General features: G+C 43.5%; 1 protein-coding gene across 4 annotated transcripts in view; it reads left to right on the forward strand.

The window, feature by feature from the left end:
* LOC143518849 (slit homolog 1 protein-like) overlaps nt 1-14,938 on the forward strand; it is an 89,625-nt gene extending 74,687 nt beyond the window's left edge. For 2 of the 4 annotated variants that reach the window (XM_077011678.1, XM_077011688.1), the window contains 13 exons: nt 1,918-1,989; nt 2,935-3,098; nt 3,294-3,418; nt 4,508-4,602; nt 5,768-5,907; nt 6,020-6,113; nt 6,372-6,509; nt 6,991-7,219; nt 7,671-7,801; nt 8,585-8,775; nt 9,870-10,158; nt 10,397-10,608; nt 10,907-14,938. In XM_077011678.1, the coding sequence (XP_076867793.1) occupies nt 1,918-1,989; nt 2,935-3,098; nt 3,294-3,418; nt 4,508-4,602; nt 5,768-5,907; nt 6,020-6,113; nt 6,372-6,509; nt 6,991-7,219; nt 7,671-7,801; nt 8,585-8,775; nt 9,870-10,158; nt 10,397-10,608; nt 10,907-11,145 (2,119 nt within the window). In that variant the 3' untranslated portion in view covers nt 11,146-14,938. The remainder of the gene's footprint in view (nt 1-1,917; nt 1,990-2,934; nt 3,099-3,293; nt 3,419-4,507; nt 4,603-5,767; nt 5,908-6,019; nt 6,114-6,371; nt 6,510-6,990; nt 7,220-7,670; nt 7,802-8,584; nt 8,776-9,869; nt 10,159-10,396; nt 10,609-10,906) is intronic. The other 2 variants (XM_077011694.1, XM_077011700.1) reach the window with 1 other exon arrangement.
* The last annotated feature ends 633 nt before the right edge of the window (nt 14,939-15,571 follow it).

Below are 15,571 nucleotides of genomic sequence, written 5' to 3' on the forward strand. Positions count from 1 at the left end.
AAATGGCACTGAAATCTGACAATCATTAGAAAATAATGGCTTCTTTCTGCCTTCCTCTCTAGCTTTGATGTCAATAAATCTGCATCATTGCTGTGGGGTCTTACTCAGTAAAGCACCATATAAGTCTCATTTGCAGTGGATCCCTATGACACAGGTCTATTAAAACTGCACACTCCCCACCCCCTTTAGATTTTGACCACCCTATTGTCTTCATCGTTTAACTCCGACAGAAGAAAACAATCACCCAAAACTTTGATGTCTCCTCTGCAACTCCGATCCATCAAAGCCTTTCAATAAAAATCACGTTCCCCCCCCCCCCCCGACGCCGTTTCTGTTCAATAAAAGCGCCTAATGTGCGTTGCGTCTCAACGAACAATGCAAACGAGCCCAATTTCCAAAAAATAAAACCCTCAGAAGTTCAAAGTGGCCCCAACACGAAGGACAGATCGTTTCTCGAGCCTTCGTGAAAACTGCACATAGGTGTTGGTGCAGTCGTAAAGCGACACCTCTGTCTCTTTCTTTCTTCCCTTTCATATTTCTGCTGGACCACTGGAAAGAGTGCAAAAATAACAAAGGCAGGCTTTGAGCTGGCCCCAGCTTTCTTTTGCCTGTGCTGAGGATGTGGTCTTGATTTGGCATTCATAGGCTGATAATTGGCCTTCTCGTGGATGGGAGGGTGAGGTGTTACGCGGTCTCTCCAGAGAACCACGACCCGCTTGCCCGGGTGTGAGGTGGATAGGGGAGATGGAAGGGAGGAAGAGGGAGGAGGAGAAAAAGAGAGAGAGAGATGATAATAGAGGCAGAAGGGAGAATGAAGGAGCTGGTGAAGCGAGCTGGTGAAGGCTTTGGCTGAGCCAAGATCATCTTTCACCCCGAGAGGCTCCTTGACACCAGGCCTCTGACTTCAATGGCCCGAGGCCAGCGCTGCCCCCATGGGGCAGTTGGCCAGTGTGGCTGTGTGGTGTAGGGGTCAGGGAGGACCAGGAAAGTGTCAGAGAGGACTGTGTGACCTCAGCTCCGGCCATGGGCGTTTTTTGGCAGCGCACGGGAATGGCTCAACGGATTAAGGCGTTCATATTGTTTTACAGCCATTTAAGCCTTCTGTGTCTTGTCACCTAATCGCCCTGCTGAGAGACAGGGAAGGAAGTTTCCCTCTCTCCACTTCTCTCTCCCTCTCTCTCTTTCTCTTTCTGTCGCTCTGTCTCTCTCTCTCAGCCAGTCCAGCGCGGTTGGTCCGTGGTAACCCAACACCCGGCTCCACTGAATTCCACACAAGCTCACTTCCAAGCCTGCAGTGCGAAAATAGATAGCTTGAACGTCCGGCGTGGCACCAGCAACAGGTGTCCACAAAGCAAAACAAGAGAAAAAGTTGAATCATGCTAGTTTCATGCGCAGAGCTGTGAGCATCTGGGTCCAGCCATGAAGTGCAGTTCCTTGCCTTGATTTGATGCGTAAGAAAGAGGGAAAACGGAAGCTTCACGATAATCGGAACAATAAAACTTCATGTCTGGTCCAGTCGGGGTGCTGATAAAGAACCGGTCTGATGGTGGGGAGGGATTATTTCCTGTCCTTAGTCCGTGAAACCTTTCCTTGTGTCATTTCAAACCTCAGTGCCAAAAACTGGCCATTCCCAAAATCACCGGAACAAGATCCTCACAAACACATACACGTCCACAGTGGCCACTCGACTGAGCCTCTTAAAGACACAGGAACCTTCTCCCAGTTGTTCTTGTAGGATCCGCAGCCACATATACTTTCTCCATTTGCGCTGACTGTTCCCGATTGTTCCCAGCTGTAAAATCATAAATATTCGATCTTTATTATGTAACCACTATAGGAAGGATAATGTGTGATAGGAATGTTCTAAATGACGCTGCCATGTGTGTGTCTTCCTGATTGGTGTTGCTTTTGTATCAGGTCCTTGCATGGTAATGATATCTCGGAGCTTCCTGATGGGATCTTCAATGATGTGGTGTCTCTATCACACCTGTGAGTACTGCTGCACAACCGCACACACACACACACACACGTCAGTCATATATGCCTTTTGATTTAAAATAAAAAACCATCACACACAAAGATTCGCAGTAAGCCACTAGCATTAGTCCGTTGTGTCTGTTCTGTGTTAAATCTAAGCATGCACACACACACACACACACTCACACACACTCCCACACACACCCAGAGCTTCAACTGTCGTTGCCATCATGGGCGCTTCACATCGTGCAGGCATGCTGTGGTCTACCAATGGTCTGTGGCTTTTATACACAGCTCTAGCCACTGTATGTCCTCACTCCAACAACTCCTACACATGTCTACCATGTGTGTATATATATGCGTGTGTGTACAATCTGCATACATACATACATACGCAAGGGTTGTTAAATGACAGATTGGCCAATCTTTGTCAGACCGATCAGAGCTCTCTCAGTTACAGAACCATCTGATCTCATTGACTACACATATGGTTTGCAGCTGTTGGACACAAAGAAAGGTGCAGTTGAAAGACTGCTTAATTTTTAAATGCACTCTGAAAATCTAGCAACACACATACACACATGCTTAAATTTTCTAATTTCACTCTTTACTGGTTGTATTTCATTAACCGATTCAGACAGGCTGATGTCAGGTTAAACCTAAAGGAATCAATGAGATACTTTATGGGTGGCCCTGGAGAGCCATCTATTGGCAAACCAATAATATTGCGGTACTTGTGCAATATTATCGTTAAAGAACCCCTGTAGTAACAACCATGTCATCTTCCTGTCATTGTGCAGCTTATAAATAATTTTGAAACATATACAAGACCAAACCTCCATGTCCGTTCCCGAATAGTCCATGAACTAAAGAGAACGATGATAGAAGGCCCGGTGAAGGTCTTCCGCCATTATGGCCAAAGGTGTTGATAACTGGAGGTTGTTGGTTATTGTGCAGGGCCATCGGTGCTAACCCCCTCTACTGCGACTGCCGTCTGCGCTGGCTGTCGGACTGGGTGAAAACGGGCTACAAGGAGCCAGGGATCGCCCGCTGCACCGGGCCCTCGGGCATGGAGGGCAAGTTGCTCCTCACCACCCCCGCCAAGAAGTTTGAGTGCCAAGGTACACCAACATCCAGGACTTCATCCAACATCACCAACATCCAGGATATCACACATCATCACCAACCTCCAGGAAAACATCCAACATCACCAACATCCAGTATATCGATCCGTATCTCGGAGCAGCTACCATGCTGCATCGGTACTGCTCTACACTGGAAATAAGTTTTGTGCGTGTGTGTGTGTGCTGCTGCAGATGAAGTTGACCCTGCTGTCCTGGCTAAGTGTAACCCATGCTTGTCCAACCCTTGTCGGAATCATGGCGTCTGCCAAGCAGATTTAACAGAATTGTACAGGTGTACATGTATGGATGGCTTCAAGGTAAGATATGTATATAATAATAATAATATGTATATAATAGACACATGCATTTACATATAAAGTGCATATGTAAATTTTTCAGACCTTTTTACATATTTCCACATATGGTTTGTTTCAGACTTAAAATGGGTTCAACTCATATTTTCGAATCAATTTATACACAATACATAATCGCAAAGAAAACAATTGGGCTTTGAATGGTTTGAAAATATTCTAAAAATATTGAAATATCACATTAATCATAATTTAAATATTCAGCCTGCACCCTCCTCCTTTCGGTGGTCTTCCACAACTTCACTGAAATCCACCTGTGCCTAAATTAATTGGGCATAATCAGGGAAGGCCCATATCTTTCTTTTTGGAGATCGGAAAACCGAAGAAAGACAACCCATTAGTTAAGTATTCCACCAGTCAGGCTTTTATGGTAGAGTCAAAACGTTCAGGACATTCCTCACTAAAAGGAATATTTGAGCCCACTTGGCATTTGTGACTCTCAGCCATGAGAAGCAAAATCCTCTCTGACTGAACTATTTGACTGTAATTCCCAGTAGCATGTAGGAAGGAAACTCGACACGGAGCATCGCCTCGTTATCACCGTACTCATGGTGGCGGCAGCAGCCATGTTTTTCTGCAGAGTTGAAGATTAGTCCCCATAGAGGAAAAGATGGGTAAAACACGTAGTCCCTCTGTCAAGAGTGCCCAAGAATCGAAGGTTTCCAGTTCAATTAGACAATGACCAGAAGCACCATCCATGTAGTCAAGATCTGAATCCAGTAGAATGTCTCTGGAGAGACCAGAGAGTAGCTCTGCATGAACGATCCCCATCCCGTCATGTTGAGCTTGAGTGAAACTCCAATAGAAAGGTATGCCAAGCTCCTGGGTTAATTCCCAAGACGTCCTGAGGCTGTATAAGCTGTCAAAAGGTGCTTTTTAATAAGTTAATGTTAAAACCAACCAACAAGTTTTTCATCTTTAATAAATTTACAAAACATTCAAAAACCCTGTTTTTGACTGATCATTGGGCATGGCATTGGGTGCTTGCTGACAATATCCAAATGATCCAGATTTAACCCCTGTGTTGTTGCCCAGGGGAAGAACTGTGAGACGGCTCTCAACGTCTGCATCAGCAACCCGTGTGCTAATGGCGGGACCTGTCAAGTCACGGGAGAGGAGGACTCCTTCATGTACGTGAGCCTCCACATAATGCTGAGCCCTAATATATGCGTATAAATTTGCATGCATATGTATTTGGTGCTAAATTTCCTGGACAAAGGCAAGCAGAAGTGCTGAGTAAACGAAGTGCCAGTCTGTAATTAGGCCGTTAAGTTTTATGATTACAGTAGGTCGTTAAAACACCTCATATGAACACCCCAAGAGTTTAGCTATTTTTAAAAAGTGAATTTTTAATACATAAACAATTAATACATAAAGCTGCATTTATCTGTGTAGTACCCTATTTCATTTGCAGTATACAACAGAAGTGAGTACACACCTGTGAAATATTGTTTAGATTCAAACAATTCAAAATTGCAGTATTTTAATAATTGCATTACTCTAAGATGACAAGTATTCAAGTGTATTTTCTCTTATGAACAATCAAAACCAAAGGCTTTAAAAAGACCATATTTGAAAATCTGGCCCCAAAGTATTAACTCAGTGCTGAACAAAAGAGAATGCACCAGTGATCAGACAACTTACAAAAATCTGTGATCGCTGAAGCAAAATTGAGTACACCTGTCACTCCCAATCAGCCTAATTGCATGAGCATAGTTGTAAAATGGCCTGAGCAGAGTTTTCTCAGAGTTGATCCTATGGGGTTTGAATCGCAGGGGCTAATAATGGAAAACAGAGGTTCTGTATAAAGTCAACCTTTATGTGTGCTGTCCCAAAACAAAAAATGCGTTCTCCATCACTAAAACATTGTTTCTGAAGAACGGAAGAACATCTCTCCAGATGTGCAACATGTGTATCCTTCATGCCGAGGAAGTTAGTTATCAAAAATGAAAATAGACATATGAAGAATGTTGAAAAGCAAATGTGAATTTGAGTCGCAGTAATTAAAGGGATACAGATTCTTGTTGCATTGAACTCCTACTGTGTGCCTCAATTGTATATAATTGCTATACTATAATAAATCTAAATTTACCATAATAATAATTAAATAGATACTTAATTTTACAATTAAAAAAATGTATTTTACTTTACTGGTCAACAGGGGTAAATGTACTTCTTTTGTATACTGCATATTCATTAATTGCCGTTGCTTAGGAATATTTGTATAATTGTGTGAAAACCATAAAAACTAGTATTCAAATGTGGGGAATCATCCTCCATGGTTTCTACCCACAGCTGTTCCTGTCCTCTGGGCTTTGAAGGCTTCAACTGTGAAATCAATACAGATGACTGTGAGGACAACGACTGTGAGAATGGAGCAAGCTGCAAAGACGGAATCAACAACTACACGTGTCTGTGTGCGCCCTATTACACGGGTACGTGATCCCCGTCCACGGTATCTCCAGCAGTCGCCGTGTGCAGGCCTTTAAAAGGGCTAATCTGGAGACAAGGTTCAGTATCTCACTTTATATGTGTTCATGTCTGTAGGGGAGATGTGTGAAGAGATGGAAGACGTTTGTGCTCCAGGGCGAAACCCGTGCAAGCAGCAGTCAACCTGTCTCATCACTTCAACGGGTCCGAAGTAAGCGCGTTTTCTTCACTTATTTGTCTTATTTGTGGTATAACTCATTTGTTCACTCGATCATAAACTCGACGTCAGTGTTGATAAAGAATATTTAATTGTTTTAATGAGTAAAGCTTATTAAAAAAAGTAACAATTACAAAGTGAGGGCTAAGAGGCTTGGCAAGTGGCAAACTAGTGAAATGTTTGAGGTTTGCGCCCATTACACCTAGTATTTCCCCCTGTTCACCACAACATTTGTGTGCGTGTGTGCGTTAGGTGCATATGTGCGCCCGGATACGTCGGCGACGACTGCAGCGTGGATTACGACGACTGTCAGGAGCACAGATGCCAAAACAACGGCGAGTGTGTGGACGAGATTAACGGTTATTCCTGCACCTGCCCCAGGGGCTACAGGTAAACGTCACTTCCCTGTCCTGCAAATCTCCCAAGTGCACTTCCCAATGCACCTGTTAAGATGCACCATGTTCTCACACCCCTAGGCTGGTGGGTGTGATTTTAAAACCTTGTCTTGGTTTTACTGAAGGTTAATTTTAAAACCTGTCAAACTTCAAACTGTTTTTTGATAATTAAGCTCTTGGGAATGTTTTGTCACCAAATTTCCACAGACAAAAACCCAAAATTAGGTGTCACATGTTATGCAAATAATCAAAGATGAAAATATTTCTCCATCAGTATGCCAGAAAAAGCATAGAGAAAAGGTTGTGCTGTAGTGCCCCCATCTGGCCAATACAGGACTATTTTATTTGACTTAGTCATTTGACAGACGCAGCACCTCACAGCCAAGTTTGCAGTGCTCCTTATGGTCTTTGCTGCACACATAATTTCATAATTTTACCAGCTAACATCCTACCACCCCCACCCCCCCCCCTTTCAGTGGGCAGCTGTGCGAGGTGCCCCCATCCCCGCGTTCCCCGTGCGACCTGGCGGAGTGCCAGAACGAAGCCCCGTGTGTGGAGCGGGCGGGCCGGGCGCTTTGCCAGTGTCTGCCGGGATTCGGTGGGCCGCGCTGCGAGAAGCTGGTGAGCGTGAATTTCGTGGACCGCGACTCCTACCTGCTGCTGAGCGACATGAAGAATTGGCCTCAGGCCAACATCACCCTGCAGGTACCACCAAGCAGCAGCCACCAGCCAGTTTCAGTGCTGTGAATACCGGACATTCACAACAACTGCACTTGGAATGATGATAGTTTAGCAACTTTCTTTTTATTTATTTAATTTTTTTTTTTTTACTGCCCTGACTTTATGGTTTACAATATATTTACATAAACTGGCCTAAACTGACTTCTGCTAGTACTTTTAAGCCTACATATCAACCATGTTAAATATGGACTCAAGGTAGCAACAAGCAGAGTGTTCTGGAATGTTCTAAATGGACAGAGCTTCCTGAGCTAATGCTGTTAAAGGGCAGCTCTTCATTTTCTCTTAAAATGGTTTATTGGGATTGGGTAGTGCAAAGGGTATCTGCGACCATGGAAGACAGTCAGTCTAGATTGGAAAGTCAAGGGTCTTCTGACCGCGGTTTCCTGACATAGCTGTGCGTCTGCCCGTGATCAAGGTGTCCACCGCTGAAGACAACGGCATCCTTCTCTACAACGGCGATAACGACCACATCGCCGTGGAACTCTACCAAGGTCACGTGAAGGTCAGCTACGACCCTGGCAGTCAACCAGGTCATGCAATCTACAGGTGAGCCATGACCTTTATAGCTCAGGCTTCTGAGATATGGACTTTTAACCTCTGCTGACTGCCGTAGACTTTGGGCTGCGACCCAATCAGGGGAAGTGGAGAGGGGCACGGTGACAACTCCCATAATGCTATACAATGATGTAAAATTTTATGAGGTTAAGTTCCATGACTTGGGGAAAAGTGATTATGGTGATGTGCGTTCATGATATGTAAAACAAAATGGAGAAAAGTGTGCTACCTTATAAGCTGGTGAAAGTAACATCGGCTTTGTGCAACACTGTTTCACAGGAAGTATCCCTGCAGACCTTTAACTTGCGTGAACTAGCGGTGTGTTGGAAACACGCTCTCTATTGCTATATATCGCCTTTGCAGATTCTCTGTTCTAAAACCGCTAAAATATGAGGCATTTGTAAAAATGTCTTTTCCAGTCACTCAGGTGTGCAACATCAGAGTAAAATAAGCATTCTTGATGTAAGCTTGGATAAAAAAAGATTTAAAAGAAAAAATATATATGGGAGAACAATCACATGGTGCAGGCACCGTGGTGTTTGTTGCTGTTTGCGATGCTGAAGTATTACGTGTAGTGATTGTTCTGTAGCTTACCAACAAACTAGCTGTTGTACCAGACATATCCACCCCACAACCTCAGACATTCACTGGGCCAAACTGTCTCTTCGAGTCCCGTCTGCTAGGCGAACCGGCAAAAAGGAACAATCCTTTAATTTATAACTTTAGGGGTGAGTGGTTCTTTAATATATTCTCGTTTTCTGTATTCCTCTCCAGCTCTGAGACGATTAACGACGGTCAGTTCCACACAGTGGAGCTGGTGACCTTCGACCAGATGGTGAACCTGTCCATTGACGGTGGACTTCCCACCACCATGGACAGCTTTGGGAAGCTGAGGCCCCTGAACGGAGAGGCTCCGCTATATGTGGGGGGTAGGGGCCCACCGCAGATACCTACCTCCACTGCAGGCACTCTAAATTACACTACTGTCAATCACCCCCACCCACCCTACCCCTCTTCAAACCCTCGTCACCCTGTCACACCACATCCAACCTTCCCCTGTCCCCCTCAGACCATTTTTTCTAGACTGTGTTTGCTATGGCCCACTTCCCACCTGAAATATTCAATTTTTATTGATCACTCGCAGAATATTAACTAGCCTACAGGCAAGTATTGTTCAGGCCACACCTTATCAGATACAGTCTACACTTCAAAATAAAAGTCTCTGCATGGTGGTGATTTGTGTTCTTCAGAATGTGGTTGGTGCCGTTTGTTACTTGGGCTACTCTTGAAATGAAAACATTAAGCTCACAGCTAATTGGCATTCTAGTGCTAATTTGCAAAAAAAAAAAAAAAAAGGATTAATATGATGGCTTCTCATAAGCATTCTTTGTGCTTGTGAGATTCTGGAAGCTGCATGTAGCACAAAATGTATATATACAAAACACCATTCATCTTTTTTGTACTGAAGATCAAATGAGAAGGTGAATGCAAAATGTTTCTGCTAGTAATAGTTTTTTTGCCTATTTGAATCTCATGGGTGGCCCCTTGTAGTTTTCTGGTGTGACTTTTATTGTGTTGTGTGGTTTTAAGCAGTGTTACTGTACTGCAGGAATGCTTTTGCATGTTTGCCAAACCCTGTCTTGGTATTATTTTAAAGATGCTGAGTGCCACATCATTGAATCTGCTATAACATCATGCTGTCATATCTATATACACTTATTTGGCAGAAAATCAAATACAGTTTAGCAAAAATGCTCGATGTGCATGTCGTGATAGGCTTTTGCTGAATTTCCGTAGTACCGATACAAACAGTGATGCCATACTTGGCCACATTGGTGCTCTATTGACTATAGGTTTGCATGGCAATAAGTCTGGATTCAGGACAATTAACGGTACCTGTCAGCACCTCACTGCTGTAAGATGTGGACAAAGGCTCTTTGAAATATCCCTCCCCACACTCCATCACTCCTGCACCAGCCCCGTGTTAACTGTGTCGGTGTTCCACTGGGCTCCGTCTTCTCTGGGCTCTGACCAGGTTCCTCTCTCTCCTCCATGACAGGCATGCCCGTGGACGTGCCCTCCTCCACCCTGCGCTTGTGGCAGATCCAGAACGGCTCCAGCTTCCACGGCTGCATCCAGAACCTGTACATCAACAACGAGCTGCAGGACTTCACCAAGACGCAGATGAAGCCCGGCGTGGTCCCAGGCTGCGAGCCCTGCCGCAAGATCTACTGCCTGCATGGCATCTGCCAGCCGGACGCCGCCCTGGGTCCAGTGTGCCACTGCCAGCCGGGCTGGGGCGGCCCGCACTGCGACCTGCCCTCTGCTAACCCATGCCTGGGCAGCAAGTGAGTGGCTCTGCTGTGGTTTGATCCACGTTAGTGGGATCTCCAGTTTGACCTGAGCCAGGGGTCACAATGCTCGCCATACAAAGAGCCACAGAATAAACAGCCACTTGCCTAGAAGAAACACGGCTGTGTAAAATATGGAGTAGCTATTTTTCCAGGTCCGTTTGTGATAGTTAAGTATGTTTGCCCTGTCAAGGGATCCGTCATTGCTCATGGCGGAACGTTTGTTTTTATCCAGGTGTGTACATGGAAAATGTATTCCGCTGGATATGCAGTCCTACCGCTGTGAATGCCAAGAGGGTTACCGTGGTGCACTGTGCAACCAGCAGGGGGAGCTCTTCAACCCATGCAAATGGCTGCAGTGCAAACACGGCCGTTGTCAGATCTCGGACACGGGCGATGCCTTCTGTCACTGTGACGGTGGCTATACTGGAGAGTTTTGCGACACAGGTGAGAATGGTGGATAAAGGCCTTTCTACTTCCTAAATATAAGTTCAGCTGAGAATGTTAATATTCAAGGGAAAGTACTTTTCCCCAAACTTTAGAATATGCTTCCAATGTGATCAAAGAATATCTACTGATTGTATAGGTTGACCTGTGGCTTTCATATAGCGTCTACATTTTTAAAGAGACTCTTTAGTTGTCAAAAGTTTTATTGTCATTCCTAGTAAGTCTGTGGGCAGGCCCTTAAGAGGTCTGTTTGCCACATAAAGAGTGAGAATCACACCTTTCATCATCCTTCTCTCAGAGTCCGAGTGCCGCGGGGAGCCCGTTCGGGACTTCTACCAGGTGCAGCGCGGCTACGCCATCTGCCAGACGACACGCATGGTCTCGTGGGTGGAGTGCACCGGCGCGTGCGACACGGGCACCTGCTGCGCCAGCCAGAGGATGAAGCGCAGGAAATACACCTTCGAGTGCAGCGACGGGACCTCCTTTAGCGAGGAGGTGGAGAAGACCATCAAGTGCGGCTGTGTGGGGTGCATGTAGCAAGCTCCGCCTATCGCTAGCGTGACCCCACCCCCTCCCACACACACACCCCCTCCCCCACACACCCCCCTCACCTGAAACCCAAGCCGCCATCATCGCCGCAGTGTCAGAGAGAAACTGGAGGGAGAGTGAGAATGAGAGTCAGCGCAAGTAAGAGAATATACAGAAATATATATTAAGAAACCCTATCTATATATTATGGACAACATCGTTTGTAAAATATAGGACTTTTCCTCTCTTCCAAGGGGTGTATGGCATAAGACAAAAAAACGAACATTAAACATCCGAAACGTCAACTACAACAAAAAAAATGCATTGTATCTGTGAAACGTTGCTTTGCAAAAAAAAAAAATATATGGGCGGCCACGTTTCGAGAGGTGTTGCAGGCGTCGCGCGATTCCCGTACGCCCCGTGAAATTATGACCCTTTCCGTCCACCCGATAGGCTTCAGATAGCCTCGACATGACATCATCTCTGCTGACAGAGAGGTCTGCCTCGCCCCTGGCTTGCTTGGTGCCCAAAAGCAGGGCATGGCAGGGGGTTCAAGGAGACGTGGGCTGAACCGCAAGGCTTCCCATAGAACAAGGACTGTAGTCTTTGTAGGCGAGGTGCTCCGAGGTCATCCTGGTAATAGTGATGATACATACAGCCCCCACCATCTTCATCCCTGAAAGATGGGTACGTTAAGTACCTTAAGACCTGTACACATAGACTTGCAGACACAGTATGTACTCACTAACCAACCTTACTGTTACAGATGATACTACATGGGTCTATACAGACATTAGCTGAAACGTTGAAGTAGTTTTAGAAGCTAAAAGAGATGCTTGGTGAGAGCAGAGAGCTTCTAATGTTGGTGATGGCACAGACACTTACATCACAGGTTAAGAGACCTGTGCACACGCCCCTAACGTAGGAGTTGCAGTGAGGAGCTAACTAGCTGTCACGGGGCACCAGGAAGTGCTTCCTGTTCCTCTTAGCTTCCCGCCTAATGGTATTAAGAGCACAGGCTTCTGGTGCCATTAACTTGTACAGTTACTTACAGAGAGGGCTTTACCGTCATTTAGAAACTTCCATTGAAAGGCAAGTGACATTCAGGTTTGGGCTCTTTCATTTCATTGTCGTTTGTCCGCAAACGGTGGAGACCGATTTCCTTCTTCCTCTTCTGTGTTGGTTTGTTTTTGCACATTTCCGTCCCCCCGGTGTAAATGGAGGGCAATGTGCCCAAGATAAAGGAGAAAGTAGGGCAACTGACAAAGACCGCAAGACCGACTGGAGTAGTTTCTTAAGCTGCATGCTCATCGTGATGTGGTGTCCACCATCACATAGGGACTGTAATTAACTTTCTTCTTGCTGTAGAATAGGGGAACCGGCCCTGTAGCCAATCACAGCCAAGCACATTGCCCCATCCCCACTAGTAAATTTTTTTCCAGTGTTGTCAATGAATTCTGGGAGTTCAATTATGTGTTTGAATAAACAGCGCCCCCTACAGGTCCATGGATCCATACGTGTTGCCATATCACACATCCCCCTGCACAGCCTGCATCCCTAAGACTATTGAGTAAAATCATATCGACATGCTATCACAGATATGCTAAACCAACAGTCAGTCTTATATGTATTTATAACAATAACTCTAAAAGCTATTTTAGCAAATCATCTTCCAGAAGAGTTTTAGATAATGTTGTTAGCAAACTCTGTACTGCAAACAGATAGCAGGGAGGTAGATCTAACAGCACTGGTGGAGAGTTTTTAATGGTGTTTGTAGTCTAAACTATCATCACAAAATTACATGCTTAATTAGCAAGTCAATGGATATTGCTAGCATTTGAACTGTATTACTGTTGACTATGTGACAAACACTGGTATTCTAATGCTGTTACATTTATGACATTTAAGGCACATAAATATCTGTGTAAACACACGGTTCCTCTATAGCTAGATGTCTCTGGTTCTTCATCCAATCAGATTACAGCAGGAAGTCGACGGATGAGGGATGCAGGGGTATTGGTGATCATGCGCTACCCTAGTAGTTTCCTGTACCGACCATTCTCCCAGCATGCATTGCCTTAGTGAAAATAAATTATTCTGCTCCTCCCCCGAATGTGAGCAGGAGGAATCTTGCGTTCCCCTCTCAATGCCTGCAGTATTACTTGTGCAAATTATTGCATGTTTAAAACACTTGCAATCTAATATGTAAACATCTTAATTACTATATTTTGCCCTAATTTCAATGCTTTTTTGCATTGCTTTCTTGTGTTTTGTTATTTTCTGTCCTGATGTAACCTAACTCCTTTAGCCCTCTCTTTATACAAAAATGCCTAACAGATTCTAATATATATTTGTATTTCATTTTGGTATAGTATTTTTATATGTTAAAGAGTTAATCTGTGTTTTCTGGAAGTTACTATTGAAAAGGCAGAATGACATTTGGTGGGCTTCCTTGGTGTTTTATTTTGGCATTTAACTCGCTTGCTCATAGCACAGCACAAGCTACAATAGTTTAGTAATTGGCCAAAATCAGAAAAGAATAGCAGACCTTGTCCTAATTGGAGCCAGTATTGATTTAGGGGAATGATTAATATTGTATATGTTGTCTTCCATTTGTATATTACATCTAATACAATTTCAATTCTGAGTGCTTTTTTAATTTATTTTTTATCAAAAGTCTTTTCTTGAGCAGCAGAATTATCGCCAATTATCAATAACGACTATTTGTAATGAGAATTAAAGTTCAAAAGAAAACTTAACTTTCTTGGAGAAAATAAGCTGCAAGGTATTTATGACATCACTCTAGAACCAGGATGTGATGACACGGGCTGGCGATCACATTCGGCTGTCACAAGCCAGGGGGTCATGAGGCCGAAAGAGGACTGTAAGAGGAGGAGGTTGGACCTCTGTGTCCAGTGTTTCATGGCTGACTCATGGTTAACCTTTTGTGTTTAATTTTGCTTTTATTATTTTCTAACTTTTATCTTTGTGTTGATGTTATTACTTTAACTTCTCGTAATGTATCTGCACAGAGTGCTTATAGAGCATTACTGACCATTTAAATTTAAAGGAAAAAAAATCTCAGTAGCCTCTTACTGACTAACTGCCTGCTCCTCCATTGTGAGCAAACATCTCTGCTCCGACCACCCAAGCATAGGTGTCAATGTCACAAACTTCCGGGAGAAACCTTTTCTTAAACATAGATATTTAAAGAGTTGTCCTCTTTAGTGAAGTGGTAACTGTTAACGGTAATTTGATGTGTCTGTCTAATGTTCACACTACCATCTCCAAGTGGGTACGGAGGGCTCATTCTCTTCATTCCGGATCAGGTACTGTAATGGCGGCCAAAAGTGGGCCTGATCCTTTTTTCTGCTGCTGTGGATATTAAAACTCATTTTATATCCCCATTTGAGCCTTGTCTGCTTAGATTGAGGTGACCCGTTCACATTGTCCCTGAAGGTGTGTATTTCAATCCTTTGGAGAGGGTCTCCCCCGCTCTTCTCTCTGAAGAATTCAAGGTCTCATCTGATTCCCTCACAGACCCTGTCTTTTCTAAGCTATACTCATAAAAATGTATTGTGAACAATGCAGTGTCTCTGTTGTATTGATAAGTGCTGCAAGAGAGTTCTTTTGCTGTTCGTTTCCTTCAGATGTGCTTCTATTGCTTTATGTGCGTTTCCGGGATTGATGGTTATAATTGATAATTGCAGTAATTCTGAATGTAAGTAGTGCCACCAACAAAATGTTTACTGAAAACTCCACCCTTTTCATTCATTAAAATGTGTGTGCTTTTATTATGTAACACTGTGTGGTACCTCTTTGTTGTGTGTGCTTTTATTATGTAACACTCTGTGGTACCTCTTTGTTTCATAGTATTTCATGTAACTATTTTATTGTTTTAGTACCTGGCTGTTATTTATAAATAAAAATGTAATAAATATATATCACTAAGATGCAAACGTAACCTATAATGGACGTATATAAATATCGAACAAATGTAGCAAATATATAGTACATAAATTCAGTTGGATAGAACCAAACAAAAAGAAAAAAACAATTCAGGGTTTTTGAATACAGATTAACAGAAGTATGATATAGTTTTGCTACACACACAGAAAGCACACCCATTCACACCTGCAACTTTTGTAATAGTGACATTTTTGAATTATATAGCTTCATGTAATGTAGTTAAACACATATATTTAATAAAAAAAAACTAATTTTATTAAAAAACTAATTATAATTATATTTTGTTCACATTTCAATACATAGCAACACATTAATAAACTAGATTTTATAATGAATAAATATGTACTAAAATGGCTTTATTTCAACTATCAACATTTTCTTTGTTTCTTTATGCCAGTAATAATAGTATTGTAGTTTCATCTAGTTGTGGTATTGCTGCCACCTTGTGAGGAACCATAATATTTTA

Source organism: Brachyhypopomus gauderio, chromosome 1 (genome assembly GCF_052324685.1).
Source record: "Brachyhypopomus gauderio isolate BG-103 chromosome 1, BGAUD_0.2, whole genome shotgun sequence".
NCBI classification, from domain to species: Eukaryota; Metazoa; Chordata; class Actinopteri; order Gymnotiformes; family Hypopomidae; genus Brachyhypopomus; species Brachyhypopomus gauderio.